Below are 18368 nucleotides of genomic sequence, written 5' to 3' on the forward strand. Positions count from 1 at the left end.
TGCTTTTAGGGGCCTGATAACTGAAGGCTCTGCTTCCCATTCTGCTTTTAGGGGCCTGATAACTGAAGGCTCTGCCTCCCATTCTGCTTTTAGGGGCCTGATAACTGAAGGCTCTGCCTCCCATTCTGCTTTTAGGGGCCTGCTAACTGAAGGCTCTGCCTCCCATTCTGCTTTTAGGGGCCTGATAACTGAAGGCTCTGCCTCCCATTCTGCTTTTAGGGGCCTGATAACTGAAGGCTCTGCCTCCCATTCTGCTTTTAGGGGCCTGATAACTGAAGGCTCTGCCTCCCATTCTGCTTTTAGGGGCCTGATAACTGAAGGCTCTGCCTCCCATTCTGCTTTTAGGGGCCTGATAACTGAAGGCTCTGCCTCCCATTCTGCTTTTAGGGGCCTGATAACTGAAGGCTCTGCCTCCCATTCTGCTTTTAGGGGCCTGATAACTGAAGGCTCTGCCTCCCATTCTGCTTTCAGAAACTCTGGGAACCACAAGGAAACCTGCAGCCTGAGAGCAGGTCACTCCCTCAGCCAGTTTCTTTCCTTTTAGCTCTTGTAACTTGTGTTCTGTTTGGAGTTTATAATCCTTTTTTTAACCCTTGTGGCCTCACGAAAAACCAAAAATACCTCTCATCTGCCCAAGGCAACAAACCCCACAGTTGAGCACGATGGTGGCAGCATCATGCTGAGAGGATGATGGATGGAGATGTTTAAGGAAAGCCTGTTTCAGTCTTCCAGGGATTTGAGACCCTCAGTATTCTGCTAAAGCAACACTCGAGTGGTTTAAGGGGAAACTATGACTTAAAGACACCAGCAGAACACATTCAGATTGAAGGAGCAGCAGAACTATCATTTAATGCCGAAAAACCTTCTTGAGAAGGACACTTTGGATGGTATTTGGGCTTTGGACAGGATAAAGTTACCACAGCAGAACAATGCGGCACATAATCGACATCTTTTATGTCAGAGAAACTGTAATAATTATATTTATTGTGTTGATTGAGCAGCTTGACTGATAACAAATCTTCATGGTTTCAGGCCCAGCCCTGGTTTCTTTCCACCCTTTTGTGTTCTTTTGCCATTTCCCCCCAAGTTACCCTTTAATTTGGTTGTTTTTTAACAGCATCCCACCCCACAACTAATCTGAACGACTTAGTTTTGACCCTTGAATCCCAATAAATAAATGTGACAACAAGTCAAGGCTCCACATGTGCTTCCTCCACCTATATATCCTGTGATGTGATGAAGTCAAAACCCAGACATCAATCCAACTGAGAATCTGTGGTGTGACTTAAAGATTGCAGCAAAACCCACCTGACATGAAGGAGATGGAGCAGTTTTGCTGTGAAGAATGGTAAACCCTTGTATTTTTGCACATATTTCGGTAAGTTTTCCACATTTCTCTGGTAATATGCAGAGAATATATGAAAGAGAGGCGGATCGGGACTTGTACAGTAGAGTCCACGCAACAATCACTGGATTATTAAAAAGAAAAACCATCAGAAACGCGGATAATTAAAGTTAATCTGTTGGGAAAATGCTGTTTTTCTTTTTGAAACGGGTTGACGATGGAGACCCTGAAGCGGGGGCTTTGCTGTGACATTAGAGGCATGGTGTGTAGATAATTTGGGGGAAATCTCCAGTCCTCTGAGTCGCTGTTCCACTTGAGATCAGCAGAGGGAAACGTTGTTCACTTTTCTGCCTCCTCAGACAATAAAAACAAGGCGAAGCCCACACAGTCGGCAGCATCTCAGCTCCAGTCAAACGCAGGCATCCGGGCGACGTCTGAGGGGGAAACGCTCACCAACGGCGGGGAGAAATATGGACACACGGCCGCCGATCTGGGACTAGAGATGTAGTTGCAAGGATGCCGCCCAACCTCATCTCCCGTTTGTTCCTGCTCGCGTCGGTCTGCGCGCTTTGGGAAGCGCTGGCCAAATCTCTGCCAGATCAGGGAGCATTTGGTAAGCTCGCCATACGGGGGATGCAGCACAATGAGGAGATGGGAGTGGTTGCATTTTTATGGCTTTTGTCGACAAAACCGTCGACGTCTGCAGCGCTGCGCCCTGAGAGCATGTTACCGTGAATAAGATGCGCTGTAAGGGGTGTCTTTGCTGTCATTTCCACTGGAAAAGGTTGCGTTTGATCGTGTAGATTCGTGAATATCCCTGAGCTGAAATGACAGAGGCCACACTGGAGTTAAGGGGGTGTCTGTGCCCTGCACAGATGAGCGGTTTGAGGGTCTGGTGTGAGCACAGGCCTAAATGAAACGAGCCGTTCCTCCAGAGTCAGGCCTGGTGGATCCCAGGCCTTCATGTGTGTCATTGTTGCTTTACACATCGATGACAGGCGACCAGGGTGGCCTCAGCTCCTGGAAATGCGTTTTTATGGATTTAATGAGCGCAAAATCATTTTGTTTTGCAGCAAAACGTTGCTGTGCTGCTGAATAACGACGCAACAACAGCCTCTGTTTACGTTCTGCTGTGCATTTTGAAGGACATTATGTAATTACCTTGTATCATGTGTGCCTGGAGCTGCTTGGAGATGCATGAGGGGCCACGGAGGCTGCAGGAATGTCACAATCACTCACACCATCTTATTTACATGCTGCCTCGAAGCCTTGTTTTATTACCAACTTTATGTGTGAGGAGTGTTTATAACGAGAGTCAGATTTTAAAAGCAAAACACTCCGTCAGGTCATAAATATGACATCTATAGTTATGGATTAAATAAATGATGGTGTAAAAAGGCTTGTGGCATGTTAATGGATTGCTTTTAGCTGCTGTGTATTCTAGTATTTAGGGACATTTATTCGCTTTTACGCAAGTAAATGACCCAAATAGCACTTCCACCTCCTGTTTTTGAGCATGTTTACTTATTTTACCTTCATTTAGTTTACATTTTTTATTAATTTAGCTATTTTAGCTGCTGTTTGATTGACTAAATTATCAATAATCTATACCTCAGGTTTGTTTGGGGACAGCTAAACAGTTTCCCCCGATCTGCAGACATCTGCAAGATGTGGATCTGGCAAATGTGGATTTAAAAAGTCACAAAGTCACAAATGGTGCAATTACACTCAGAGGTGTCAGCTGTGGGAGTTAAGCACCAATATTATATTCATTCAATAAAACAGCAGCACTTCACTGAAAAAGTTATATTTCATTATATCACTTGGTTACAGTGAGAAAACAACCACGTTTACGATGGTAAAGTCACCTTAATGGCCATTTTGGCACTTTTATGATCACCAGAGGTTGCAAATACTTTAAGTGTAATGTAAGAATGTCATTAAAAACCTGGAAAGGTCATTAAAGGAAGTGAAATTGTGAAAATTCTATACAATTCTATGAAATTCTATGTAGTTTATTGTTAGCTTTTTATATAGCTTTTATATATTTAATTTAATATATATTAATTTAATTTATTTATATTTCTTTTTATATCTTCATTTGTAAGTCGCTTTGGATAAAAGTGTCTGATAAATACATAAACATACATAAACATACATAAACACATAAACATAAAAGTTTTGGAAAAATCCTGGAATGAACGTTGGTTGCCTGCGATAAAAGTTGATTAGTTTCGTATCCTCAGGATGAAACTTGTGTCGTTGTTGGCGTAGCGTAACATGGATTGTTGCTGTTTGAATGTTAAAGACGATAAAGCTGTAACTGCTGAGGGTGAAGGGCGCGTCTGCAGTTGTTTAGGTTCAGTATTTCCTCTTTTGTAAGTCTTATACAAGCGGTGAAAGCCGCCTTCAAAGGAAAGAAATACAATATAATACGTCTGAGCAGGTGAGCATGCAGCTCCAGTATCGGGTCAGGTTACTGTTATTAGTCCAATATTTGTCTTCATAACCAGCTCATTCATTTAAGTTAGAGTACAAGCAGTTATCTTGGTGTGTTTAAGTGGCCTCAGTGGGTTTCCGGAGGGTTTTACTCCACTGAATAACAGCTGAAGGACTTTGGAGGAGAGAAAGTTCCCACTTTGTGTCACTGTGACTCAGTGTTTCTGTCAATGGAGCCAAGACTGAGGAAATCCTCTTCACACACATACAAGGGAGCCTTTATTGTAACAAATATGCTAATATATGACAGAGTGTATCCACGCTCGGTGGATTTGGACACACAAACACCCACGCACACACATACAGGCTGCTTGTTGTCTGAAGGCGGCCATTAGTGCGCCCGCCGCTGTCTCACGGGCTGGCGTGTCGCTCCAGGGTTTTAGAGGAGCGCCACAGGAACTGAGCCGAGCGAGGAAGCACAACAAGCCAGATTTTTTTGGAGAGGTCGGCCCGTAGCCATGGAAACGGGCCCAGCGTGACCCACATCCAGAGGCCGTCCAAGAGGCGGGATGAGAAACAAAATGTTCCAGGGCTGAAAACACGGGGAGGAGATTTGAGGATCATCGTAATCAGGACAGCGATGCATCTCTACTGGAAACAACCACATCTGAAGACATCACATACAATAATAAATATATATATATATTTATATATATCCTCTTTCAGCTTCAAGGTTGGAATAAAACACCATCTTGGTGTTACCAACAAGAGCAGAATGGAGGTGTTAAGCTGTGACCTGCTCCTCCCGGTGGGTGTTGTTGATGCTCCTTAATAGATCCTTAATGATGGATCCCTTAGTCTTTACTGTGTGATATTTTCATCCTAACGTGGTTTTCTCACCTTCAAATGGGATGCAAAATCATTATGCTGCTGCATGATGATTTAGTGCCTGTAAGTCAGCCAAAGGTGACTCGATAAACTGAGGCACGCTCAGGTGTAACTACCGCTTCAGAATAGTTTAATCAGACTCGCATTCAGCTGCACTTCTGAAGGTCAGAGCAGATTTCTTTAATCACATCCAATCCGGTTTGTTAGTGGATGGTTTGGGACGAATGGCCAGTTCATTAATGGTGGAAAACTCACTGAGGTAATCCAGAAAAGATCTGCAGAACTCAGAGTACGCTGTAGGTACCAGATCTGCTCGGGGCCCTGCGCCTGTTTGGGTTTACGTTTACCCCACTGTTTACATTTTATGAATGAAGTATTCTTTGCCAATGTGAGGTTATTTAATAGAAACTTTATTACAAACTACATCGCGTCCCATTTAATAAGAATCAGGATGAAGTCCCTTTCGAAAGATAAAGCTGGATTTCTTTGTAAAAGCCGTCCATGTTTCCTACGAAGAGCCGCGAAAACGACTTCAATAGGTTGGTTTTTTACCTCTTCAGTAAGTTGTCCGGACCAATCACATTCCCTTACGTTACCGTGCCAACGTCCAGCCAATAGGCGCAGGGCCCCGAGCACATCTGGTAACCTGAGCACATCTGGTACCTACAACGGCAGTAAATGTGAGGTGTTGTGACTTTTGTGGAGTCCAAATTACCTAATGTGCTATACTTAGTAGTTAAAGATGAGACAGATTCAGCCGGTTCGCGGTCCAATGATGGTTTATTAGCCCGGGCTAAGTCTGAAAACTCTTCTGAAAGTTCCCCTCTTTTATACAAGTTGGGCCTGTGGATGCTCCTCCTTTCATATGGTTTTCCCTAATCTTCCACCGTTAAGTCTTAATCAATTAGTTTACCCGTGGCAGGGCCCTTTGTCCTGTCCTTTTTAAAACCTTTATTCATGTAATAGTCCTTCCCACTACTCCTGACTTCCCCTCTACATCCATATTTCCTGTTTTTACTATCTTTGCATTGATGCGTGACTCGACACTGACCTTAGGTACTTTCCATGACCCTAATGGCTGACTTCCATTGGTACTTTCCAGACATTAACTTTCGTAAGCATGCCTTCATATTCTATTACTTTTAGGGCCCGGTAAACTTACACCACAGAGGCAAGGGGAAATGAAAAAGGAAGACAAAGGTGTGACGTTTGTAAGACAATGAGAGGAAAACAGGAAGTGAAGCAGGAGACTCGGAGGAAGTGGATAACACCTGAAGTGCCGCAAACACAGAACGAACCCGATTCCAGCTGCTCTGCTTGTGTCTTACTGAGATTATCATTGCACCTTGACTCTCGTTTCTTTCTTCTCCCGCAGAGGTGCAGATAAAAGTCCAGGTGTTCGACAACAGCGACCTGTCGCCGCTGGTGGACGCCCAGGTCGAAGTTCACGGTAATCAGACGCTCTTGGCGTCCAGCCGCGCCAGCAGCGATGGCGTGGTGAGAGTCGGCTTCCCGTACCGCGTGGGAACATGGGTCATCATCACAGCCTCCAAGCAAGACTACGTCACCAACTCTGTGCCCTGGCACTCCAGCCGCATCCCCTGTGAGTCTGCAGCTCCACAGCGAGACGTTCAGCCTATGGCGTAACCACGCATTCTTTGGGGGGGTCGTGTCCCCCCCAATATTGAGAAAATACCAACCTGTCCCCCCCAATATACAGAAGAAAATATGTAAAATGCATGTTCTCCTTTTATGAACCCTGTCAAGGGATCGGTCTCTTGTTATGTCTTATTTATTTTCAACTTATTTCCGTGTGTTACCGTGGTAACGGCTGCGCCGCGGTCGCCGTTGTTGATCGCTAACACTCTAGCCAATGAGAGTGACCCACCGGGCCAAGCTCAACAGAGCAGATTGTACCAGAACAGGAAGTCCAACACAGAATCAACAAAATAAACTTCCGCCCCCTTTCAAAATAAAAGAACTTAAAACAAAAATAACATTAGACTATTGGACTTTTCATTGTTGATGCACATTTTGAGACATTGACACAATAGAAATGAACCTGGACTTAAAAGTTCTCGGCACATTTTTTGTTAAAGGAAAAGTCTGTAATTTGTTACATCATTAGTTGTCCTTATTAAAATATTTCCATAAACATGCTTTGGGTATTTGGTCGTTTTCCATTGGAAGCTGTCCTACTTGCTACAGAACTACTGGAAGAGTATAACTGTAATTGGTAGGTGTGTTTAAGGTCAGTAAACAGTAAGCAACTAACCAAAACAAAGTGGGGGGGCAGTCACTGTCTCAGAGAAATTACACTATTCCTTTAGATGTGAACTTACATGGTCAATGTAGTCCTCTAAACTATGTTCTAAATGTCCAATTTTTCATATATAAATAAATAATTGGAGATAATGCACTCAACAATTTTGTTTTTCTTGGACCCCCCCAATGTCTAAACCATGGTTACGCCCTTGCGTTCAGCTGTCTGTAAATGCTGTTTTCCTCCCGCAGCGACGCCATGAAACCCTTTTATTTCCGATCGTGTTGCACCAACAAAGCCTTCTCAGCCTCAGGTGCTGATTTTTAGGTGAATTTACCACTTTTAAGTGGTTTATTCGTAACTTTTATTTTTGTAATCCTATTTAAATTGATTCTTTAAGAAGAAATCTTTTTAAAGTGTTTTTTTTAGTAGTCCAGAAGCTTCCATCTCACAGCTATTCGTGTCTGTACTGCGGTTAATTCATCAATTTTATGGCTACACGAGGGTCCAGGTTTCATTAATGTTTCTAAATCATTGCTGGCGTAAACACTTTGAAGATACCATACGATCATTAAAAGTTGCTCTTTGGGGTTTCCTTCGTGTCTGCTGTTGTTACACTGTTAGATAAGCAGGAAATGGTGGCTCCTTCTCTGATATTATGCTGCTTTCCTCATGTTTCTGAGGTCGTTTTTTGGAAAAAAATCTCCATCAGTGTATCGGTTTTTCCTCCCAGATCAGCCAGGGTGTTGCAGAGTCTCATCTTTGCTTTCGTAGGGGAGGAAAATGACTATTAATGACCGTGAGCCGTCTCTGGAACAAGTACCAAGCGTGCTATAGAAGTGAGGGGGATCACCACCGTGTCCCATGGAGGATTTTCCACAAACTCCCTTTTTATTAGTTCCTTTTTATGATCACGCAGTTTATTTTCTCAGTCTTTTGAATTGTGTGAGTCGTGTCTCAGCTTCTCGGTAAACGTTGGTGAACTCAGATTGAACATAGTTCAACTTCTGCTTCATGTCTTTGCAGAAGTTCTTTATATTCTCGAGGGTGTTTGCTAAACTTGAAGCTTTATTCTCAGGAGAGTTGGCCTCAGCGCCGCCATCTTGTGTCTTTGTCTGAGAGATTTTTTCTGTTGTTTGTTGTTTCTTTAATTGGACTTTTTCTTTTCCATCCTTTAAGTAGTTCAAGTATGACGAAAAATTGGATGTTTTTATATTTCGTGAGCGTAAGCAGCAGCTAGCGTAGGCAGCAGCTAATGTAAGCAGCAGCTAGCGTAAGCAGCAGCTAATGTAGGCAGCAGCTAATGTAGGCAGCAGCTAATGTAGGCAGCAGCTAGCGTAGGCAGCAGCTAATGTAAGCAGCAGCTAGCGTAAGCAGCAGCTAATGTAGGCAGCAGCTAATGTAGGCAGCAGCTAATGTAGGCAGCAGCTAGCGTAGGCAGCAGCTAATGTAGGCAGCAGCTAAGGTAGGCAGCAGCTAATGTAGGCAGCAGCTAATGTAAGCAGCAGCTAGCGTAAGCAGCAGCTAATGTAGGCAGCAGCTAATGTAGGCAGCAGCTAATGTAAGCAGCAGCTAATGTAAGCAGCAGCTAGCGTAAGCAGCAGCTAATGTAGGCAGCAGCTAATGTAGGCAGCAGCTAATGTAGGCAGCAGCTAATGTAGGCAGCAGCTAATGTAAGCAGCAGCTAGCGTAAGCAGCAGCTAATGTAGGCAGCAGCTAATGTAGGCAGCAGCTAGCGTAGGCAGCAGCTAATGTAGGCAGCAGCTAATGTAAGCAGCAGCTAATGTAAGCAGCAGCTAGCGTAGGCAGCAGCTAATGTAGGCAGCAGCTAATGTAGGCAGCAGCTAATGTAGGCAGCAGCTAGCGTAGGCAGCAGCTAGCGTAGGCAGCAGCTAGCGTAGGCAGCAGCTAGCGTAAGCAGCAGCTAGCGTAGGCAGCAGCTAGCGTAAGCAGCAGCTAGCTAAGACCAAAACAGACAACATTAACACAGATCTAACTAGCGATCTGTTAGAGGTAACAGAAGCAGCTACCTTTTATCTTTATGGTACCGTTTCAAACGCCTGCTTCATGTAGTCGACCCGCGGTACGAGCTGCCCGGCCGAAAATACTCCTGCAACACTGGTTTTGGTCCTGATGGACCGCAGCCAGAGTCTCAAAGAGTTTATGACCGAGGTGGGACAATAAAGCAAGAGTTACCACAGCACCTCTGTGTTATTATTCTGCCTACGTGTGCGTTTTAGCTGGAGTTATCATCCTGGTTTGTCGCACAGAACCCAAGTTTGTTCATTTTGCCTGTTTTCTCTCTCGGTCCGTCTCAGTTCTGTTGCTGCTGCAGAATCTGATTTTCGATGTCTTCCTGTTTTATTTAGTGTACGCATCAGTCAGCCTGTACCTCCTGGTTCAGAGGCCGGGAACGCTCATCCTGTACGATGATGTCCTGCAGGTGCTCTCTGGGTCACCAGGTAAGAACAGCTGTGGACTCCCTCTGTTTGCTGTGTTTTCAGCAGTTACTCTTCTGAAATCGGACTCTCTGAAGCTGTGAGTGGTGATGGATCCACTCCTCTCCTCCCTATTGTTCAGGCTTTTGTTCAAGTCCCAGCTTGTGGGATACTGAGAGTGTGGCTGTTTGTTTTTCAGGATCTCGTAACCAGCCGCTGGTGCAGCTCCAGAGGAAGTCCATTCAGCTGCCTTCCAGCTCCAACTACACATCTCTGTCTGCTGCGCTGACCACAGCCCGGAGTCAGTACGAGATCGGCGGTTTCCCCTTCCTCCTGGGCCAGGAGACCAACAGCTCAGGTCTGTATGTGTGGACGCTTGGTTTTACGGGGAATCTGGGCATGTTTCCTCTGATTTCTTAGATCTGATGGCTGGAAATCTTAATGCTACAGTTAGGCGCTTTACTGTTGAAACATGGCAATGCAAAAAGCCCGGCCCATAGAAAACATGGTCTGACTTCAGCCTTACTGCAGAAAAAACCTGCTACTATCTTGGTGAATTGTTTAAATCAGTTTTAACAGACAAAAGACAAGATTAGGGAGTTCCAACCTCAGTTTTTCCTTGATTTTTCACAGTTTTCTGATATTTTACAAGCCAAACTGTCAGATTGTGTCCACGGAAATCCTTGAATAGCAAGAAAAAGAAAAGAGATCAGTGTTGTACACCTCATGCTGCTGCTTGAGGGTTGTTTTTTTACCCCGGTTAGGTGCGGAGACGGGGTGGACAGACCTGACAGCGCTGGCCGTGGTAAGCGTTCAGCTCTTTGACAAAGATGGCGGTGCAGTCCAGGTCTCAGATCCGATCCACATCTCTGTGCCGCTGCCATCTGACACCCGAAACAGGATGGCCACAAGCGTACCTGCTTGGCTGTATCAGCCAAAGACGGGTAAGGAAAACAGGAGGTTCCATAACTCTAAAATGTGCTGTGCTTTCAAATGAATACGATGATGAAGATGATGCTTATTCCTCCAGGACTGTGGGTTCGCAACGGGACGGGTTACATCAAAAAGGAGGGTTCTCAGTTTGTGTGGAACGTGGTGGTTCCTCAGATGGGATACTGGTTGGCAGCCTTTCCTTCTTCTTCAGGTGATACAACTCATTTTATCCTCCGTTCTGCTGCTTTTTGGTCATCAGTGTTTTCGATGCTGTGTTTTTTTTTAGATTTTTGCTGCATTTCCACAGCAGGAACCGGTGTCTGAAAGCTCTTCTAAACCAAATTAATGTCAAGAGCAGGAACTATGAAAGGGTCCCCTGCTGGGTCGCAAGCGCCTGGGTAAACAAACTGCATTTGAACGCATCACTAAGACCACAATCAGGTGCCAGATTGGACAAGAGGGCTTAACTCTCCTGTGCAAACGTGGGTGGTAGCCCAAGGGAAACCAGAAGACTGTGTCATGGCTTACGGAGACGTTTGAAATGTTTGTAGTTGGAGGATATGGTTAGTGGGAGAAGACAGGAGGACCAGACTAAATGGGTAAAATCAGGATTATCTCTTTCACCGTCAGACCAGACGGTGATTCAACATGATGAATAAAACCGAAGAAGTGTGTAGTAGACCAGAAAAACAGGAAAAACAGACGTTCACTGATGCTCCAGAGGCAGCTTGTTGTCTGCTTGGTGTTTAAAGACCTTAAAACAAGAGGGATTCAAAGAGTTCTTTGGAAAGTTACTGAACATCAGCATCTAAAAGTACCTTAGCAGGTGCTTATGGGATATCCATTATATGGGGTAAAATGAAATTAAACTTTCTTTTTACCTTCAAAGTGCTTAAATGTAACCCTTTCCCTCATGTAGTATCCTGGGATCTTTGACTGGCTGCCTCAGCACACAGCTAAGAATATGCTACTAAATGCTAACGTTAGATCAACTTTGCACCTGAGAGTTTACGGGGTTGGTTTCAAATGAAAGAGGCGGTTTGAATCTTTGATTTTGAGACTGGTGCAGCTCGAAGGTGGAAGGCTTTTTTCACGCATAGATCTGAAAAACACTGTGTGAACGTATTGAAAAGGTCAAAACCTTGAAACCAAGACAAAACAAAGTGATAAGAGGCAGATACTGGGATGCTGAGTAAGATCAGTGTTACAGCTGATCCACATCTGGATACTCAGCCAGGCTCTTAAAGGAGTATTTTTAAACCTAGACCTTATTTCTGGCATGAAATATTTAGATTCCTCGAGATCGGCGGGCCGCGATGACATCATCCCTATAGATGAGTGTGTAGAAAGTCCTCTATAAGCCCCCCGATAGCCGCCAATAACAACAACACAGCAGCTATGAGCTAACAGAGCTATAGCACACGTTCATTCATTCATTCTTCTTAAAGTATTGGTGAAATAAAGACAGATAATGCCTTATTTAGAGGCTGCATCCTCTAAGCCCCGTTCACTCCGTTATATGGATCTCCAGTTATCTAAATATCTTCCGAAGGACGCCGACTTTCACCAAACTGTTCTCAGTGAGTAGATGAACGTATTTCATGCCAGAAATAAGGTCCAGGTTTAAAAATACCGGAGTTCCCCTTTAATGCGGGTCCTCTTTTCCAACTTCAGCCAACTTTTACAGATCCCACGATGGGACAGATTACGTTTTCTCTCATGTTTTATTCTCACAACATCAGTTTGAGGCTTTTGCCTCGTACGGTCTCCTCAGATCTGATGAAGCATGTGGTGGCAGTGATTCGATCTGTGACGACTTTCTGCATGAGACTCACGAGTCATGAATTATTATTGCAGGTTTCGGTCTGTCTCACCCCGGCTTGAGGGACATCACCACCTACCACACCCTGTTCCTGCTCTCCATCCTGGGCTCGCTGGCCCTGCTGGTGCTCATCCTGCTCTGCGTGTTGCTCTACTACTGCAGGTGTGGGGAGCGTAGGCGCAGGTCTCAGCTTTAGGTTTTTATCAGCAGCAAAATGTAGACATTTGTGACGAAAGTTGCTCAGAAAAGATGAATGTTGCTCTAGGTTTAAGTTCTCATTTGATAAAACTTCTCTTGTAATCCCAAAGCAGATTACAAAGAGTTGCTTTAACTACTGATGGTCTGTTTACCTTTCAGGCGGAAGTGTTTGAAACCTCGGCGACAGCAAGGGAAACCCCACACGTCCAATCTAAACGGAGCTAAGAGAGACCAGGGCACATCTACGTCCCGTCTGAATCTGATCTGCGGAGGCCATGTTGAATCGGGTCCCTCCAATGACAAATCTGACTTGTCCCCATCTCGCGACTACCAGAGTTCAAGGGAGGACTTAACGAAGCATGTTCCAGCCCACATGCTGCGACACGCAAAGGGGAAAAATTCCTCGGGTTCCCAACGGGGAGAGAGCTTCCCGATGAAGGTCACACGAGCCACAGAGACCAACAACCTGGACAACCCTTTGCTACATGAAGACTACAACCGGAGCTACAGCCCAAAGGAAAGCAAGGAGTCTGAATATCACAGACACCACAATGCCAACGACAATCGAGGATACTCGTCCGATCCCCCATCCCCGCCTCGCTTTCAGGGCTACGTGCCAAGCCAGTCCGACAAACCTCCGGACTATTCAGCGGCAGCAGCAGACAGCCTTGCCAGACCCACCTCGCTCAACACCCAGCCGGGGCAGATCATCTTCTGCAGCTCCATCGACCAGATGAAGGAGAACATGTACCGGAGCATGGTGCCGACCCTCGTTATCCCCGCCCACTACATGCGGCTGCCATCTGAGTTCTCCGGTAAAGATGGCAAGGACCAGAAGGACCAGGACAAAGATGGTGCCCAGATGGGAGGAGGCCAGCTGCATCATCACCACCACTCCCAGAAACAAGGCCAGCAGCAGCAACAGCAGCAAGGCGGATCCCAAGGGGACGACTCGGAGGAGCCGAGCTGGGCGTCCGACTCCTCCGGAGGAGCTGTGACCATCCCTGTACTCTTCAACGACTCCACCATGGCGCAGATGAATGGCGAACTGCAGGCTCTGACCGAGAAGAAGCTGCTAGAACTGGGCGTTAAACAGCACCCGCGGGCATGGTTCATCTCCCTTGATGGACGCGCTAATGCTCATGTGCGCCACTCGTACATAGATGCTGGGAATGACCTCAGTGGTGGGGGATTTGGAGGCGGTTCCAGTGGTGCTTCACGAGACATCAACCTGGAACCACCTCTCGAGTCCCAAGAACGAAAATCAGCCGTCAACCGAAAGGGAAAAGATGAGCGCTGGGGGACGGGAGGACGGAAAGGTCACGGCGTAAGCAGCAGCGGCGGGAAGAGCTATTCCAAGCTGGCCTACCCTGACCACAGCGAGCCCAGCAGCAGCGAGGGGCGCCCGGTGTCACCTGAAGAAAATTCCCTCACCCCTCTGTTGGACGAGGGCCCCTCCTCACGGGGATCCACCATCCCCAGGAGAGGACGCAGCCGCGTGAACAGCAGCCGCAGCAGCAACAGCGAGAACCGCCGCGACTCCATGACCAGCCCTGAGGATGACCCCGACGACAAAGAAGAGAACAAGAAGAGCCCCTGGCAGAAGATCGAAGACAGGCCTCTCATGGTCTTCCACCCCAGGAAGTGAGCTGTTTGAACTTACTGAGCACTGGACCTTTTACTCTCCATTCAGAAGGGAGACTTTACACATCCAGCATGGAAGATGAGGGAATTTTTCTCTGAGCAAGATCGTGAAAAGCACAACCGCTGCTTCACCGGTCCGTTTTCAGGTTGTTTTTTGACCTTTCTGGTGAAGTGTTTCGGCTCATCGTCCCTCCGGTTTCTGCTGAGTCGATCCATTGTAGACCAAATCTGTCCAGTTTATCGTGCATCCTGTCGCATCACTGAACCATCGTCTGAGCCATTGCTTACACTGACTGTGGAAATAGCCATTTTATAGAGCAAAATATAACAGAGCACTTAACTTAACGATTGATACAAAGCAAATATTTGGACATGGATGACATTTTTTATGGGATTGACTGGTAGGTCCCCCCCTCTGGGTAGATTTTACCCAAAGACTCCTAAATTTAAACTAGAATTAAAACGGTTCCCTAAAGCCTGATTAAATTGGAAAGTTGTGCCATCTTTTTCTTGAGCCCCTGTGAAATAAGTCTTACATTTTGCTCCTTCAGGGATGTATTTGAGTTCCTCCTCCTGTACTGTGACAGCGTGTTGTAGTTTCTTATTTAGATAGTTCTGATTTGAAATGTTGAGCATCATCTTCAAGTCATCCTTTCTGTCACTCTTCTGCCAAAAGTTTCTGCCTTTCTCCCGTTGTTGAGATTTTTTCGGCCAGCAGTTACTTCTTTGTGTAAATAGACGCCCTGATATTTAAGTGACAATTTGATACAAGTCGGTTGCATGCATATGAATGTATGAAATTAGCAGAAGGCACCAAAAGCGCCCCCTAATCGCCAAGAAATGTGTACAAGTCAGCAAAACCACCACTTTACTTGAAGTTTCACTGCTGAATCCACGTGGCTGTTTGTAGACGGGGCCTGTACCACTTCTCTCCTGTAAGTGCCTTCTTTCACATAGGATCGAGTGATAGGCATGCCCTTTAAAATGCAGTTAGTCGTCACCTAAACTACACTGTCGGGATCGGCGGGCACTAATAAGCACACTGCATTGTGGGAAAAACACTCTGGGGAGCATGTCTGCCAAAACTGACAGCTTTTCTTGCGGCTATTCCATCCTTGAATTTCTAAATTTCTTGTATCTATCCTCTTTTTTCACCAAACTTGTAAATGGTATGATGAATTCTATGAGATTTTATGTGTATACGACGTGCATGTGACGTGTAGATTAGGGTGTTTTTAACGAAACCTTTTTTTGAAACGACATCGAGGGTGTTTGGCACAAATTGTGACTCGCAGATGCATTGAACTACGTTGCCAAATGAACTCGGTTAGATAGAGATACACTGACTTTTCCCTTAATCTTGCGCTAACAAAATTCACTTCCGGTCGTAAATGTTTACAACAATAACATACTGACCAACACGCTCCCGCTGTTGCTAGCATCACTGCCTACGGCACATCAACAACTGTGAACTGCTTTTTTTGTAGCTTGTTGCAGAGTAATGGGTTTCCTCTGGAGTGAAAGTGTTGGGAAAGTCTTGCTGCCATGTCTTCGCCATTCGCTTGCTGTTCATAAGCCTGTGTCACCCGCCTACGATACAAAGTGAACATGTGATGAAATCAAAGTCTGAAGAGTAACAGCCATGAAACGATTCCTGCTGAAACTTTGTGTCCGCTGCTGTAAATGTAAAGTTTTTTTGGACCACTCATGGGATTATTATGAGTTGTGAAGTTGTGGCTTTCCTTGCTTGTGTGTTTTTCTCAGTAGATATTGTGAACTAACTCGGTCACAAGAGAACTGAATCCCTAAAAGGGTTAGCTTAAACCCGGCAACCCGCTTTGTTGGATTATGATAGTCGTGATGAGGGTGAGGAGGACTGAGCTGTAGGCCTTCATCCTGTGCAGTAAACCATTCACCTCATAAACTCGGTCAGTTGTTTGTAAACTGTAAATTTATTCTTTCTGTACATGAGACAAGATAGAAATAAATCTGTTCCCACAGTTTGTGAGCGTTTGGGAGTTTGTTTGGAAAAACTTACAGACACGTTCAACAACGATTCAAATCTGCAGCTAAATGTTCATTTAAACGTGCTGAGACTTTACGATGTCGGTATGTATAAAATGAATAAATGTAACAATATTTTTTTTAGGGTTGGGACTCGATTAAAAAAAATTAATCGCATTAATCGAAATTAATCGCGTTTTAATCGCATATAAATATTTGACCTGAGAACAGTGTGAAGCAATTGTTTCACATGGATTTTAGTTTACCATTGAATAATGACTGAATACATAAGCTTAAAGGGGAACTCTGGTATTTTTTAACCTAGACCTTATTTCTGGCATGAAATACGTAGAGGTGTGTATAGAAATCCCTCCGTTAGCTCTCCTATAGCTGCAAGTAGCCACATAACAGCAGCTATGAGCTAACAGAGCTATAGCACACGTTCATTCATTCTTAAAGTATTGGTGAAATAAAGACAGATAATGCCTTATTTAGAGGCTGCATCGTCTAAGCCCCGTTCACTCCGTTATATGGATCTCGAGGAATCTAAATATCTTCTGAAGGACGCCGACTTTCACCAAACTGTTCTCGGTTTAAAAATACCGGAGTTCCCCTTTAAGCAACAAAACATTGTTTTTTTTTTTTTTCAAGGTGGTACTTAACCAACCGTGCTCTTATTGGCTTCCATACATCCTTCCGCTTGTTCTAAGTTAATTTTTTTATGCCTTTTAATGGACAGGACAGATAAAAAGATGTATCTTAAAAAAAGCAGAGAGAGGGGTAATGACACGCAGTAAAAGGCCGTCCGATGCGGGAACCGACTGCAGTAAGGACTGTAGCCTCTTTACACGGAGCACCTGCACAACCCACCACTACGCTACCGACCACCCCATCCATCTGGTTTTTAAAACAACATTTTCCATCCACGGGGCAAACCAAAGCGGTCTCATCAGCTTCTTCTTCATGTTTGAATATTGTTCACTGTGGTTTGTTGTTGTCTGAAGTCATGAATGTTAGTTGGTGCTCCAGTATAATCGGTATGCCTGAAACTCATCCAGTGAGAAACGTTCCGCGTGCAAAAATAAGTGCGATTAAAATGCGTAAATTTTTTTAACACACTAATTTTTGTGTAATTAATTAATCTTAATTAACACGTTAAAGTCCCAGCCCTAAACTTTTTGTTTAATCACTTTTAAACTTGTGGGCTTTAAAAGGTCTGTTAAGGGTTAGTGTTACGGTTACTGGTGATGGAAGGTTGTGAAGGATGCAGAAAACAGCAGTCCATAGGCAAACGGATGATTTAAGCTTTTATTTTAAAGAAACCAAACTGCGCTGCTGAGCCAGGAAACCATTAACTAAACTAAAGTTGGAAAACAAAAGACTAAACATTAGAACAAACCAGACAAGCGAGGAACAGAGATGAAGAATGATGAAAGGAACTGAGGATCTGACAAAGACTGAGAATAAATACTGTGGGGAGCTAATAAGAAAATGACTTATTCACAATGAGCAGGTGAGTGTGGAACTGAGCAACAAACGGGGGAAACTACTAAACTGAACCAAGATCAAGACCAAGAAAATAACTAAAAACTAAACAGGAAACATGAGGAATAAATCAATTAATTGTGATTAATAGCATTATCGTCCATAATTAACTCGCGATTAATCGCACTATCGTCCTTAATTAACTCGCGATTAATCGCACTATCGTCCATAATTAACTCGCGATTAATCGCACTATCGTCCATAATTAACTAACTATTAATTGCAAAAATAATCACACTTTTAATATGTTTTAAATGCGCCTTAAATTGATATTTTTTAAATAATCTCATCAACACAGGATCAGACAAATATGCTTTATTGATGCACATTTATCTCATTTGTTCTTAAAAGAATCCCAAAGGAATTATCCTGACAAATATTGAAAGCTTATCGAACAGAAGCCCAACAGAAGGGCACATTGACCTGAATGTAACATAATTTCATATGTGTAACATTCACACTTTAAGAGAATAATCGTACACATTATAACTGTCTAACCTGCTACTGAACTGTTTCTGCCTTTGGTGAGAGGGATCTGTGCATCAGCCGTGTGTTTAGCTAGCAAGTGACATTCAACACTGGATGTGCTCTGGTGATAATCCTCAACACTGGTTACCAGTTACCAACAGAGTAGACTTACGGGGCCACAACACATTTCTAATATCCTTGTTGAATATAAACCAGGCAGGACACAGAGATCCAAACCAAACAGGGTGAAAATGCATTTAATATAATGGGAGGCAGAGCCTTCAGTTATCAGGCCCCTCTCTGTGGAAAATGAAGACTGACTTAACACCTGTTTGCTTCAGCTTTTCACGTGTGTGCTGCGTCATCACTGTAAAAGATGAC

At 44.5% G+C, this 18368-nt stretch overlaps 1 protein-coding gene across 1 annotated transcript; it reads left to right on the forward strand.

Annotated features, from left to right (window-relative positions):
• The first annotated feature begins 1694 nt into the window (after positions 1-1694).
• On the forward strand, positions 1695-15973 carry LOC140278484 (protein FAM171A2). The gene is made up of 8 exons (XM_072373500.1): positions 1695-1958; positions 6048-6275; positions 9305-9397; positions 9573-9731; positions 10138-10317; positions 10404-10517; positions 12164-12290; positions 12486-15973. The coding sequence occupies exons 1-8, from the start codon at positions 1862-1864 to the stop codon at positions 13972-13974; spliced, it is 2487 nt and encodes an 828-aa protein (XP_072229601.1). The 5' UTR covers positions 1695-1861; the 3' UTR covers positions 13975-15973.
• Positions 15974-18368: the final 2395 nt, after the last annotated feature.

The sequence above is a fragment of the Leuresthes tenuis genome, unplaced genomic scaffold (genome assembly GCF_036924035.1).
Source record: "Leuresthes tenuis unplaced genomic scaffold, fLeuTen1.0.hap1 SCAF_20, whole genome shotgun sequence".
Classification (NCBI taxonomy): Eukaryota; Metazoa; Chordata; class Actinopteri; order Atheriniformes; family Atherinopsidae; genus Leuresthes; species Leuresthes tenuis.

Excerpts from the sequence above, each read along its gene's own strand:
- LOC140278484 (XM_072373500.1), top strand. The coding sequence starts at position 1,862 with ATGCCGCCCAACCTCATCTCCCGTTTGTTCCTGCTCGCGTCGGTCTGC. Across the intron at positions 9,732-10,137 it reads CCAGGAGACCAACAGCTCAG|GTGCGGAGACGGGGTGGACA; the intron begins GTCTGTATGTGT and ends TACCCCGGTTAG. Across the intron at positions 12,291-12,485 it reads GTGTTGCTCTACTACTGCAG|GCGGAAGTGTTTGAAACCTC; the intron begins GTGTGGGGAGCG and ends TTTACCTTTCAG.